The 14,800-nt window shown below is 37.7% G+C and overlaps 1 protein-coding gene across 2 annotated transcripts in view; it reads left to right on the top strand.

Annotated features, from left to right (window-relative positions):
- Positions 1–13,104, top strand: part of LOC131592586 (intraflagellar transport protein 56) — a 48,588-nt gene extending 35,484 nt beyond the window's left edge. Inside the window, exons 11-15 of one of the 2 annotated variants that reach the window (XM_058864183.1) lie at positions 3,714–3,797; positions 5,942–6,011; positions 7,719–7,825; positions 9,975–10,108; positions 11,504–13,104. In XM_058864183.1, coding sequence (XP_058720166.1) covers positions 3,714–3,797; positions 5,942–6,011; positions 7,719–7,825; positions 9,975–10,108; positions 11,504–11,615 — 507 coding nt within the window. In that variant the 3' untranslated portion in view covers positions 11,616–13,104. The remainder of the gene's footprint in view (positions 1–3,713; positions 3,798–5,941; positions 6,012–7,718; positions 7,826–9,974; positions 10,109–11,503) is intronic. The other variant, XM_058864182.1, reaches the window with a different exon arrangement.
- The last annotated feature ends 1,696 nt before the right edge of the window (positions 13,105–14,800 follow it).

Genomic DNA, 14,800 nt, shown 5'->3' with positions numbered 1-14,800 from the left:
AAAACAGTAAAAATAAAATACAGGAGTGATAGTGGGACATAAGTGGTCAGTACAGTAAATGGATTAAAATGTAAAGAAGCAATTTAGAAAGTAGTACCATGCAGCATGGTGGGCATGATGGACTCATCACACTTTTAATATAACCATTATCAGGCTTTCTGGTGGCATCACAGAAGATAAGAAGCATAATTAAAGGAAGACAATTTTTTAAAAAGTGTATATTTATGGGGTGAGCAGCATGGAGGAAAAAAACCCAAATGTTTTCTTAAGACTTATCAAGTGAGTGATGGAGATTATTGTCACTGGTTAATAATGGTAATAACTGGTTAACGGGGACAACATTTTAGTAAACAAGAGCATGTAAGGAAGATAGGACATGAAGGACTCTAAAAGGAATAACATTTACATTTTACAGAGAAAGCAGTCACGGAAGGACTAAAATAGGGCAGAATTACCAAAGCAGTAAATTAGGATTGTTATTTTTTCAGAAGTTATCTGAGTATCCTGCAGACAATGTTTCATTTTTCAAAATAAGAGAAGCTTGAAGTCAACATCATGCAGCATTATCAGATCAGTGGATAGAATGGGTATAACTTACAGATACACAGTTAAAGTCAGATGTGAGGAAAGAGGGAGGCTGGAGTGTGATTATGGATTAAATTACTGCAGTCTTGTTTCACTGGTTTGAAAATAGAGTTGAAACAACTCTGCTTGGCAGGAAGAGGAATGAGAATCTTAAATTATTAAAAGAATTGGGAGGTACACAAGATGAGTATAACTACAATGTTATGAGTATGAGATCTAAAGAAAAACCTGTGGTTGTAATGGTGCCCAAAAGTAGCTGCTGAGTGAAAAATGGTGAAGCCATAAAACTTTGGAAGGAGACCTTTGAAGAAATCCCAGTGGCTTTAGCCACTGGAATGGCTCCAGTGTAGTGGAATGAAGAGATACACCACCACCACTCCAAACTGGAGTATTTGTGTAATTGAAGAAAGGGGAATTAACAGTAAGAATTGCTTTGCCTTACTTGAGCCGTCTAAAAGTTGGATTTCTAGTTAGAACTGGTCATCTGGTCTCATTTATTGCCAATGGGTATGGGTGGTAATTTCCAGATAATTAATTCTGTATATTTCTTACATTTATAGTGCAATTAAATACTCCACAGATATGCTTAGCTCTTTCCATTTCCTTGAAAAGGTTCTTAAACCACTAGGTGTAACCCAAAAAGGTCAAAGTTAAATGTCATTACAAACCACCTCCAAGGTACATGGGACAAAAATTTACTGCCTACTACAACTTTTCTTGCTTGTTCCTTTTGAAGCAATTGATCATTCTCATAATTTTTCATCTGAGACTAGCCATGCTCAGATTTACTTAAGTCATTTCCCTTCACTATAGGGATGCAAAACTTATTCTTTCTGTACCATGTTACAGGCAAGATGTACATGGATTTACCCTTGGTTTTTTATTCACAGGAATAAACTTCAGTAGAATCTCTGCAGCTCTTAAAATGGGTCTGCCCTCTATGAAGATTATTTGCTTGGTATTCTCTTAGGAAGCACCACTTTCATCTATGATCAATTAAAACTGCTTTAGGCATAAGAAAGTCTCAGAGGACACTTTACTATAAAAGTATTGCCAGCAGCCCCGAGGGTGACATTATAACACTGTCAGGGATTAACTGAGTAAAAAACAACCTGATTCAGGCTCCACTGAGTTGTGGCCACAATGGGAATTCTTCATTTTTAAGCTGGATATCTGAGCATCTCATTGAAATGGACATCACTCGGAGGACAGTTGGTTTTATGAAAACATTGAAGACCTCTAAAAAGACCACAAGAGAGTAAACATCCAGTACATATAATGTCACTTTAAAAAGAAAAAGAAAGAAAGAAAGAAACTAGCTGCTGTGAAGAGCTGCTGTGAATGTGTTCTTTCATCAGCAGCACTTGTTCATTTCTCCTGGTTTTGGTTTTGAAGTAGGTCTGGTCTCTAACACTTATATGGCCAGGACAGGATGGCACATTTTTTGAGTTTGGTTGTTGACCAACCTCAAAATGGAGTTTTTTCTCCATTTTAATTAAAAGATACAATGGGGTCTACCTGAACAAAAGAAAGCATTCACACAGTAAAACTAGCATCTGGCTCACCAACTTTGCTTAACCTGGGACTTGTGCTGGTTCACATGAAACTACTATTGAGAAAGAATGCACTAAAGTATCCTAATCCCTGTATGGTGAAACCCATTAGTTCACTGTAAGGGCACTGAAATGTTTTCACAAACTGAGCTTAAGGTTCAGCCCAATTGGTTCATCCTCATGCTGTCACACAGCTTTCTGTATTTGCTGGCTTGTGCATGCTACCATAGACTGTTAGGGTGAAACCTGGACATTTGGCAAACAGTGGCAATCCCTCACCTTTCCTTTCAAGGCACTAGCTTGATGTATGCAGCTGGACTAAATCAGTACCATTTGTAGGCTGCCTGTGACAGTGAGAGGAAGAGGTTCTTCAGTGTCCCTACATCATGAAAGAAGATAATACTGGGAAAAGGATTTGTGCCTTGCTTCATTTAGCTTTTTACCTCCTCCTCACTCTAAAGAGGGAAAAAAACCAAACGTTCGATCTTCCTACACAAGTTCTGTTTCCTTTATAAATGTTGTATAAGGAAAAACATTTCTTCTTCCCTACACCTTGCTGTTATGCACACAGGGAGGCTTTCTTGCAGTAACTATATTGGATAAACCACCTATTTTCTATTGCTCTCTCCTAAGTACTGCACTGCTGCTGGGCAGGGATCCTCAATCACATTCATGCTTGCATCTGGTATTGCTGCCAGCTCTACTGGTCCAGCAGTGTAGAGCAGTGCTGAATGTAGAGCACAGCTGACTTTTGGTCATTTGAGTTATACTTCAGTCTGACTGGATCAGGTCAACCCCAAATATCAGCCTAACCTGTACCTTGAGTTACATTTCCTTCTTTGACCCATGTAGCTTTTCAGTAAAGATACAGCTAGTTCAGTCTGATGCGTCCTAAACCAGATGTGTCATATCTAGGGTTATGGGAGAGAAAAACTCAGTGTTGCGTTTCAACTAGAGAGAAGGGCACTTGTAGGCAAGGCTTGCTTAAAGAAGTCCTATTACCTGGTGTGCTGCCTGCTAAAGCCCAGTACTGTGGCTCCACCTCCATCATGAGATCCATTTTGTCAAATTAGCATCCATCACATAACCAGATGCACAGGATCTCTTAACAAACCTTGACAAGTCTTGGAAAAACAAACTGTTCATTGCCTTTAAGACTCAAGGAAGTCAACTGCCTATTTACCCACCCTAGTAGTGAAATATGCTTGGGAAGTGAAAGAGACCATGGCAGCACAGCATGTCTTCACATGCTCCAAGTGAAAATTATACCCACAAAAGCTGCCACTGCAATTTTGAGCTTGGAACATTTTCCAGATCTCTCAGAGTTAATACTGTGGAATGTTTCAGCAGTGTTTGTAGTCACAAATGTAGGATGGAAAAGCTAGTCCATAATTTTTCTGCCCACTGTTTATAAATACCGTATGTTCCTAATGTGGGATTTTCTTTTTCCTTCCCATTGTCTTCTTTATATGGTCTGTCTCAGATTGGGGTGAGGGGGATGTATTTTTAATGTTGTTTTATCATGGAAGAAGGTTTTTCTGTTGTATTTATTTGGGGTTTGTCAATATTTTTCAGAGTTACTTCTACAACAATGACACTTTTAACTTCAACTATGCCCAAGCCAAAGCTGCAATGGGAAATTTTAGTGAAGCTGAAGAGGTATGTATTTATTTTCTTAGAAAAATAGCAATGGAAACATTTTCCCCATATATTCCCCTCTTTCCTTCCTTTTCTTCAGCCAGATCTTCATGTTGGTTGAAAATAAGCAGCTTCTGTGGAACATCTTCTTCCCCTTCTTAGGAGAACTGAAACTCTCAGTGAGCACTATTCAGAAAAGATTATCTTGCTAATCTTGTAATGTGAGGTATACAGAGAGTCATGCTGCTTGTGGTGCATCACAAGAGTGCTTGCAGCTACCTCTAATTGATCAAAGAATGGCCTCTTAATCAGATTTTCCACGCTTTGTCTGGAATCCCAGGCACTCTTTTTGTTCAGACTGAGTAGGGCATGCTAAGTTAAAGACACTGAATAGTTAAGAGCTTTTAGTTGTCCCTAGAAATTTGTGTTTTAAAAAAAAAATCATCCTCTGGGATATGTGGGAGGAAAAGAGGAAGTGCTCACTATCTTATTCAGCAGCACTCAGATGCAGCTGGAAGAGATTAACTTCTACACCCAGTACTTTTTATGTCTGTGTGCAGCAGAAACTTAATTACAACTAAAATATGCAAAAGCAAATAGCTATTATGAAGGTGGAAGCAACATTTTCCACAAGACCAGAAAAGAAGACAAGCCACAAAAAAAATCCCACACCACATAGTCTAAAGTGAATCATATAGGTTTGGTTGGTTTGGGGTTTATGTTTTGTTTTGTTTTTCCAGTCTTTCTAACTTTTTAGCTATCCAGGTTTGTCAATAACAGAGCCCCCCTGGCTTTGCAACTTGTCTCTCCCCTCAATCCCTACCCTCCCATCCAGCACCCTCACCCCTTAATTTCTGTGACCCAAAATTGCATCTCTCTTTAAGAAAAATATCCAAAACTGCAAGGAAAAAGGATATATATTTCAATTCAAGAAGCTTTCAATTAGCCTCATGAAAATCTTTCAAAACTATGCTAGCAGGCTATCTTGATTCCTGAAACTCCATAAAAATGATAATGCTGTAAGTAAGTTTTAGCAGCAACTAGGCAGCAAAGAAACACAAAGTTCTAAACTCCTGTTGATCTACATTTTTCCTCTTACATTTTTTAGAAGCAGTTCTATAGAAACTTGTGTTGTATAGGTGATGCATTTAAATACTGGAATTATATAATTACATTGATTCATCTGGCCTCATGTCTGATCTTGGGTCATGATAACAGTTCCACATAAAGATCAGCCTTCCCCGTGTCTCATAAACACGTAAAACATCTACATATAGCACTTACTAAGTTGTTTAAAAGCATACCTCCCTGGACATAAAATAAAACATATGATAAAGTGCTATTTATAGTGATAATGCTGCTTTCTTTTTATTTCTTCCCTATTACTCCTCCCCCCCTAAATTAGGGAATCAGCAATGTTTAAGTAATACAAATGTCAGTAATTTGTGTAACTCACTGTTCCAGTACATACATCTATTCCTATAAAGGTATTGATATTTTTGCAAGTAGCATCCAGTCTAGTTGAGAGAGGTATAAATAGCTTTTTTTTTTTTTTGAGCAAAACCAAGTTATACATTTTAAAATGTATAACTTCCCCCACACATCCCTTTTTATGTGGACTGTAACAAACCTGTATTTGAAAAGTAAGGTCCAAAAGATGAATGCTTTGCCTGAGAACCTTACTGAAACTGAAATGGTTAGAAATGGCTTATTGCAGACCTGGAATGATCTCTGACATGTATGGTAGGAAAGTCTCATCTATATATGAAACTTTGAGTATTTCAAGAAGATGCTAATATAATTTCTCGCATTGCTTTCTAAATAAACACATTCCAAATGGCTTTTCCCACAGGCCCAGTGTTCCTTTGTGTTGTTTGTGTTGCATGGCCGCCCACTGGCACTTGTTCAGGGCAGGCCGCACCCTCTGCACAGCTTGGTGTTCTGAAGCTGCACAAGTCCCTTGTCAAACAGGGCACTGTGTGAATCCTCCACCTACTCCTCATAGAGGGATGCCCCCTACACTGCAATTGCATACCCAAACCCTTCTCACGAGCAGTTCTTTGTGTGACTTAAACCTTATCTGTGTGTTGAAATGAGGAAGGTTTGCCTTCTGTTTGTTTAAAAGTACATGCGTGTATAATCTTTTATTTTCCTTCTTCCTGCAGGTGTTCCTTTTGATCCAGAGTGAGAAGATAAAAAGTGATTTTGTTTACCTTAGCTGGCTGGCTCGTTGCTGTGAGTCACTTTACTCTCAACATTGCAGAATACAGATCCTCCTCTATTGCGTCAGTCTTGGCAATCCACTTTCCTAATTGAATTTAATGTTGTAGGTGTATTCAGGACTATGAAAGTGAAAAGCTGATTGCACTAGTTATAGTGTGGGTGGTTATTGCACCTTTCATACATCTGGCTTTTATAAGCAATTACTGCTTCAGTGCAATGCTGTTATAGTACTGTCAGTGCAGCTTTGTCCTGACCAGTGACCCTTTTTCTTCTCAATTGTCTACTCAATTGCTTGAGTGAAGACTTTCTGTCTTAAAAGACTGAGATACAGCTCTAGAATGTTCAGAGTAAAGCACAAAATAGAAGCATTCATACTGGGTCAGGCTCAAGGGTCTGTCTGCCTTCAAGGTTAGCCAATGTCAGATGTCTAGGGAAGAAAGGAATCAGGCAAGCATACATGGTATTTTTCTTCCTACCATGTTACTCTACATGTTGCCCAAACTACTGTGCCTGAGGGATATCCTTTATAATCTCCAGCATGTGTTTTTCTTCCAAAAACTCTTAGAAGTGTTCTTTACTTGTTTCAATCCAGGAAATTTTTGCTGTGTTTAGTATTCTATAGCAAATCTTATTTACTTTTCCTGAACCAGTTTTTAAAACATTGCAGGGTACACCTCAGTACAGAGACAGCTCCAGTGCCACATGCAAAATAGTATAGAAGTGGGCTTTTCTAAGAACTCGAGTCTGAGACTCCCTAGGCTAATTCATTTTTCTTACAGTGCCTCAATACAAAAATGTTTTCTTATCAAACCATTTTCAGCAGTTATACCTGGAATGTAAATATGTATGCTTTGGGTTGTTATGCTGTACTGCAGATGTAGTAAACATCTCCTAACATGATCTTTCCAGAAAGGCAGGTCACACGTAGGGATGCCTATCTGTGATTCTGTTTTAGGATATTCCAGTTTATTTCCTTTTTAATTAAGCTGCAGTTCCTCATTGTGTTTGAGTGTTTTATATGTGAATGTTTTATTTGAATTTTTTATGGGAATGATGAATATAGTTATCTTTTTGTGTCAAATATGTAAATAACTAACAGATCACTTTATAATACATTAATGCCAGAGTAAAATTGCAGATTGAGTAGTAAACAATTCAGTGCTGAAATATTTCCAAGGGGCAAAAAGTACCAGGGATGCATCCTCTTGCATGACAGAATGTAATTTTTTGTTTAGTATTATAGTACTATTTATACCAAATTCTTCTTGAAGAGAAGGTCAAAAAACATTGAATTAGCACAGAACTTCATTGCTCTAGATAGATTGGTGTTGGAAATGGAGAACTGGCTGTTTACCACTGTATATGGTATCTGAAGCTGATGAGAGATTTGATGTCTTGCTGCCTCCTAAGTGAGAAGAGTCTATAAATTCTGTGGTTTGGTGTTACATGTTTATTTTTGATTACCACCCATTCGACCTGCAATATAATTATAGACACAGTGGATACAGATATAACAAGCTAAACAGTCCTTCTTTTGAAAATGCACAAGAGTGATCCTTATGTGAATAGCCAGGTACTCTCAGAGCCACTATTAAGGCTTGAAAAAGAAAGGAAAACTTGCATTAAACGAAGAAACACAGAAATATCTGTTCCACCTGCCACTGAATATTGCGTGTAGCATATTCTTTTCAAAATTCAAGCTTTTTCTTGTTATTGCAGATATAATGAATAAGAAGCCACAGCTGGCCTGGAAGCTCTATCTGAAGATGGAAACCTCAGGGGACTCCTTTAACCTGTTGCAACTTATTGCAAATGATTGTTACAAAGTGAGTTTTCTCTTTAGAGCTGGGTGTATGACATGTTAATTCACTGATTGTACCAAAAGACATTTTTTAGATACTTTTTATCATTGTCATCACTAGTGAACTTTCTTCTATAAGGGCAGGATGTCTAATAATGTGAATGAGTTGGCAAGGATTAGTCAGTATTTTAATCTATAGGTCTTCTTGGTGGAGAACCCATTGATCAAATTTTTGGTAAATTACTGCATGCTTGAGCTATCAATAATGATAACAGTTGCTTCTCCTACTAGGGATTCATTATGGGTAGAAATGACAAAAAACTTTAAGGAAAAAATCTAGCATAGATTCAGCAGGATGCCTCATGCTGCTTCTTTTTTTTGGGGGGGGACAGTATTGTGTTTTCCTTAAAGCTTGTAATGAGAGAGACTCCGTGTGATCTCAAAAGTAATATTCTAAAACTGAGAGAATTATCTCTTGTACATCTTTCAAGTACTCAGTTACCATCTCACCCTAAAAGTCTAGTGGCTATGTCTCTGGTGTTTCCTGTAGATGCAATTTGTGAAAGCAGGTTGATAATCAGACCTCATGTAAAATCTCTCTCTAGATCATTTAAAGTCTCACTTAAATCTGTTGATTGCTTTGTCTGAATTCTTTTCAAAACCTTCTTTTCCTGAAGAGGAGAAGTAGCTCCACATTTTGGATTTATCTAGAGCTCTTAAAAGCTGCATTTATAGAACTAAATTTTTCTGCCTGGTTATATGTCTACATATGGCCATAAATGACTGCTCCAAAATTGTTACTTTAGTATTATAATTTGTCTTTCTACACTAGCAGCCATTGTACCTCTTGAACTAAATGGCAAGGTCCATGTTGTTTGATTTTATGTGGCATTTTTCAGTTGTTTCTGAAACTTTACATTATATTGGAGGTCTGCAGACAGAGAGATGTAACTTAAGAAGGCAGTTGCATTAGGCTTTGCTCAACAGAAAACAGAATGAGCATGGATGGAACAAGGTCAACAGTGTTCTGAGTGTTGGTGCAGCTGGATTACTCATTGCTGTGCTGATAGAAATTGTTCAGTGAGGAAGTTGGCATGCAGGATTTCATGCTAATTTCTCAATGCTTCTTATGCAATAGCCCATCTTGTCCATATGGAGAACAGCAAATGACTTGGGGTGAAACATTTCCTAGATTTATGTCAGATAAAAGGAGAACATTAAATCTGTATCTGCTTGATGGAACTGGATCAGATACTAATTTGGATAGATCAGTATTCTAATTTTTCTTTTTAGCTGACACATCTGATAGTGTTCATGCTCACTATCTTTATTCCCATACATTTAAGTGTTTGCCAGTCACCAGTGGTTAAAATCAACATTTTTGTGAAGAGAATTATTACTCATCCTGTAGTACCAGTGTTTCTCTGACTAAGGTTTCCAAATGTAGCTCCCACAGCCTGCACTTTTTTCTCTGCAGCCTTCCAGCTACCAAAGGATGGGAGGCTGTGTTCAGTCTACCTTCTGTGATCTCTCATGGGAAGATGCTAGTCACAAACAACAAACAACATTGCCCTTCAGGCTTGCCCAAGTGGAGAACACTCACACAGCCCACACAAGATACGCTATGCTGACTTCAAAAGCCACAGTTAATCTGGTCACTCCTTTTGCATTGACTGTTGCCAAGCAACTTGCTCCTGGTTCCCAGTTACAAGTAGAGAACCTAAGGCAGAAAAGATAGGGTACACACTGGATTTTCCTATGCTAAGGAAAATTTTGGATTATAGGGTCACTGAATTTTCTTTCGTAATTGTATCAGCAAAGAAAAAAGTTTAAGTTAAACCCAGGAGATAAACAAATATGTGGCCATGTCTACATGAGGAAATGTGATTTCATTTTCAAATGTCTAGACTAGTTGGAGGTTGATATTCTGTCAAGGGTTTTGGTATAGTTGGTACGACAATAGATAAGGGCACCTCAAAAAAAGATGTTATAATACCACCTGTTTCCCATTTTCCTAACTGCAATGTCCCTGTTCTGTGTCACTTTCTGCCTGCAGAAAAACAGGAAAATGCATGTTGCTTCTATAACTTACTGCTCATTTCAGAAAACTGAGCTCAGTGTTCTCAATCCCCTTCTGAAAGGTGGTCAGGAATAATGTTTCACTTTCTGTGCAGATGCGCCAATTTTACTATTCAGCCAAAGCCTTTGATGTTCTGGAGAGACTGGACAATAATCCTGAGTACTGGGAAGGCAAGAGAGGTGCCTGTGTGGGTGTATTTCAGATGATCTTAGCTGGCCGAGAAGCAAAGTGAGTATTCTGTGTCATAGCTGAATTAATTTTGCTTTTTTCCTATTTTCAGTTAGCTGTAAGCCAGAATCATAATCTCAGCTTTAGAACTACATATCATCTTCCAATCTTTATTGACCTTTCAGAGTATAGACACTCTGTCCAGAGGCTCCATATGCAGTCTTCAACTTGAAGTGTCTCTTGCACACCAACAGTTATAGAATATATGGTAGAGAATAATTTATGAGCAAGTGCTGTGGACTATAAAATACCAGAATACTGTCATCATCATCACTAGGAAAAGCTAGGTTATAAGTGTAGTAGTATGTTCATGAACTGGGGGAGAACAACATCATTTCATGTTGATGGTGTAAGAATGGAAAACTATCACATGACATTTTAAGGTGCATAGAACAGAACTAAGGAAACATTTACTCAGCATTGTAGGAAGGACATGATTTCTCTAGACAAAGAGTAGATGAGACTGTGTTTTCGTTAAAATTTGCATTCTGAAGACACTGACCATGTCACATAAATATACTTACTTGATGAAAGCTTAAAGGAAGTCATCTGTGTTACTGATGATTTCTGTTTTGTCCCATTTCACTGGATGGGGGAATGAGAGAGAGTAGTGAAACTGTATTTAAGAGCTGCTCCCTTGAGAATATTCTGCTGTGATGCCAGATGGCCGCTGTCCTCTGGCCAAAGTTGCTGTGTCCTACATGACTGGTAGGTGTGTATCTTGGCTTCTACACCTTCCTTCTTTTCACTTTTCTGCTGGAATAATCTCATTAACTACTGTACCTTTCAAGTGTCCTTTTCATCTTCCAATCACTGCAGCAGATGCGGTGAAATACACATAGCTTGGCTGTTTCTCAAAATATGCAATTAAGTTCTTACTGTAAACCAACTGGCAAACTGCAACAGGATTTATATAGGTTTAATAATAATAGGTTTATTCTATTAAGAATGTTGATTTCCATGTTATTTGTGTTTATGTGTATTGTGTTATGTGTAAAGTGCTTTGGCAAAGTAAAGCTTGATGTTGCCATACTAAAGAGTAGCAAATAACACTAAAGATTTTTTTTTTCAAACTTTGGTTTGTTCTGGGGGACAATTTCACAAGAGTGAGGGTATGTATACAAATACACACATATGCACACACTAAATTACATTTTGGTGATTTTTTTTCTTTAACTTATAATTTCTTTACAATTGTATACAAGACTTTTTCATTGGTTGCTTTTTTTGTCTATGGGATCACATCTAGAGGGCATTTTAACCTATTCCAGCAGTGCAGATGAATGGACTTCTCACCTCAGAGGACCCATGTTTTGTGAAATAGTTTGATGTAAGCAGTTTGTTCTATCAGCTGGGTCTAACCCTCACTTAAATCTTTGCTTTTCACCTTTGCAGAGAAACTCTGCGGGAAGTACTGCACCTTCTGAAGAGCACTGGTAATTCTCAAGTAGAATACATTGTTCGCATCATGAAAAAGTGGGCCAAGGAGAACAGAGTCCCTGTTTGAGTCAGTGTCACAAAATGAACTAGGTCAATTGCTACTGTATGTCTGGCTGCAAGACAAGGGTCTTGTTCTCTTGTGCATTCTGGGCATCTCCTTCCTTGCAGGACTTTAGGCATTCAAGCAGGTTGACCCAGCTGAGGAGGAGTGTCCTGCAGTGAGATTCAAATTATACAGTATGTTGGTTTTTTGGTGGTTTTTTTTAATTTTTTTCTTTTAATTAAAACTTTATTGGTACTTTTTCTGTTGCACCACTCCATTCTTGGAAAAAAGTTTCATTTTTTCAATAGTAGTTTCAACTGTCCACAAATCAAAATGCTCCTCAAATGTTCCCCAAATTCCTCCACAAGAGTTACTGAACTGCATGGTGGGCTTTTTTTTCCCAGCAAGCCTTCTGGCCTCTGGAGAAGAATCATTTGTTACATGATTCAGACAAACCTTCAGCAAGTGATGGAATGTAGCAAATGGAGATTGTGTCAGTGATACCACCAAGCATTACTAGGATATTGGATAATACAAAAGGCTTAACATAGAATCATATAATCATAAAATGGCTTGGCTTGGATTGGAAGGGACATTAAAAATCATCTAGTTCTGACCTGCCATGGGCAGGTACAGCTTTCACTCAGAGCTGTTCAGGTGCCTCAGAGCTTTATCCAACCTGGCTTTAAATAGTTCAAGGGATGGGCCATCCACAACCGCTCTGGGTAGCTTGTTCCAGTGCCTCACCACCCTCATAGTAAAGAATTTCTTCCTCATATATAAGCTAAATGTAATCTCAGTTTGAAACCATTTGCTCTTGTCCTGTCACTACATGGCCTTGTGAAAAGTCTCTCTTCTTTAGGACTTCTATAGATTACCTATCTGGGGTAAAATACAAACCATATTCTGAGGAGTATCATTTTCTGGATGAATTTCGATTACCAATACCCTAATTTGGAGGTCTTTTTGTCTGTAAGGATTGTTTTCTCTCTTACCTTTTTCAGAGCATGGAGACTTATTTGACTGACGGTACTGTTCAATCTCACTGTGAAATTTAACACTCAAAACATTTATTCATGTTAATATAGTTCACATGAGAACTTTAGTGATCTGATAGATAAAAAGATCTTCTGATTTCTTTTCTTCAGCATTTACCACCATCATGAGCAATATATTCTTTATACTTCTGGATTTATTATAGTCTCCTGTTTTTTTAAGGAGAACAGTTCAGGGAATACATAATTCTGAGAGAAGGCAACAGTTGTAACATAAAAATGTGTTATACATTTGGTAGTAAAAAAATTTGTGTATTATTTGTAAAAGGAAGCTTTACATTTTATAAATTTGTGAAATACTTAAAAAGTATTTTTTTTATCTTTTGAGGGGAATTCAGAATACCATATTCTCTACTGTCTGTGCATTGATTAAAGCTCTTACTTGAATCTACAGTTGAATGTCTGATTGGTCTGTGTTGGTTCATACTGCAGAAGTTGAGATAGTATTTTCATTTTGCTATGGAAGAGGGCAGGTTTGTGGCTGGTTGTTAAGTGCATGTTCATCAATCAGTCAAAGGCAAGCCAATGGCCTTGGTCCTGATCTTATGGTAGTTTGCTGAAACTACAGCAGCTGCGTGTATGTGGAACATGCACACCCTTCTGCTATATAATGTGTCTGGTTTTACTGCTTTAAGCAAAAAATGTGCAAAAAAGCAATTATTGTTCAGGTGTTTAGAAGTACATTGATAGTTGTGGTTACTTGCACTTAAATCTAGAAACTGATCCATCACACTAGCAACAACAAGCCTTTCAGCAGGGGCAATGTTACATTCATTCAAAAGAGGTGTGAAAGGAGCAGTATTTTCACTGAAAGCAGTTACAAAACACTTCACTCGTGAACAGCATTTTTCATTTCCATCTCAGTTTAATTAAATTGGAAACAGATTGGGAATACAATTATGAATCTTGGTACAAAGCTTCAAAAAATCATGTTGGTGGCTTTGTAGCAGATGTTAAATGCATCTAATTACTGCCTTTATTGAAGCTTAACCTGCAGGAGAGCTGAAGAGCATCCAAATCCATTACAAAACATTTTACATGTTGGTTGAACCTTCTGAAATAAGTGTGATGACTTTGCAGCATAAGGGCTTGGGGAATTTTAAATTCTCTTGTCTGTGATCAGGGAAGAAGTTTTTTTTTAAAACCTCACCTTTATTTACTGTAGCCATAATGTCATATTTGATATGCTAAATAACATGGGGTTTAGCACAGTGCATTTTATTGAGTGGTAATAAAGCTTTTATCATTTAAGATATAACAGGGGACTGCAGGGCTTTGCCTTGAGCAGTGATGAAATAAAGTATTTTACATAATGTCTTAGGGTCTTGGTAATAGAACAGATATGTAAGGTACTATTAAAATGCAGAACAAGAAAAGTACTGAAATACTGATGTTTATTTTACCTTAGAAATACATCCAGAATGTGTGTTCCATTGTTTAATCTGAGGTCATATTCAAAGAACAGAGATGAGAAGTTGCCTTAGCTGATACAGAAATGAAAGGTAGTAAAGAATAGGTAAAATTTTATCCCTGTCCATTTTTATATTTCCCTAAACTGTGGAAATTTAAGGAGTCAAGGTACTCTTAAATAGGATGGCTGGGGGTGAAGGTAGATGTGGAGGAAAAGAAGAAAAGTGACCTATTGAGCAAGTAGGCAGTGAGAATGCATGTGCAGAGTCAGGGAAATGGATACATTTATTGGGTCAGGACTAAGCAAATTGAAACAGTGGCATTTCAGATAATGCAATGAAAGGAAGACTAAGGCAGAAAGATATTGCTGCATCATTATAATTTCAAGGAAGAATATGGAAATTGGAGTTATTTCTTATATTCTGAGTAAGCATCTGATTCTGGAAAAATTAACTACAGAGAATGCACAGAAGGTACTGTGCTAGCAATCATAGCATTAATAGTGAGTAGTAGAGAAAGCCAAACCCCAAATAGTAACTGCTTTTAGTTGGGTGCTGGCCCATTCCTGATGGATAAGAAATTCAACCTTGAATTAAACTTGTTAATACCTGAACAACAGTTATAACAGTAACATCGAAGAGAATTAAACTGGAGGCAGCAAGTTCACTGTGAAAGAAAAGTCATGTCACATTATAGCTCTGGACTGTAAGCAGGCATTTAGGTTTATGTGGTTCCCTTGGCTGG

The sequence above is a fragment of the Poecile atricapillus genome, chromosome Z, assembly GCF_030490865.1.
Source record: "Poecile atricapillus isolate bPoeAtr1 chromosome Z, bPoeAtr1.hap1, whole genome shotgun sequence".
Lineage (NCBI taxonomy): Eukaryota > Metazoa > Chordata > Aves > Passeriformes > Paridae > Poecile > Poecile atricapillus.
This window is presented reverse-complemented; position numbering and strand designations above follow the sequence as displayed.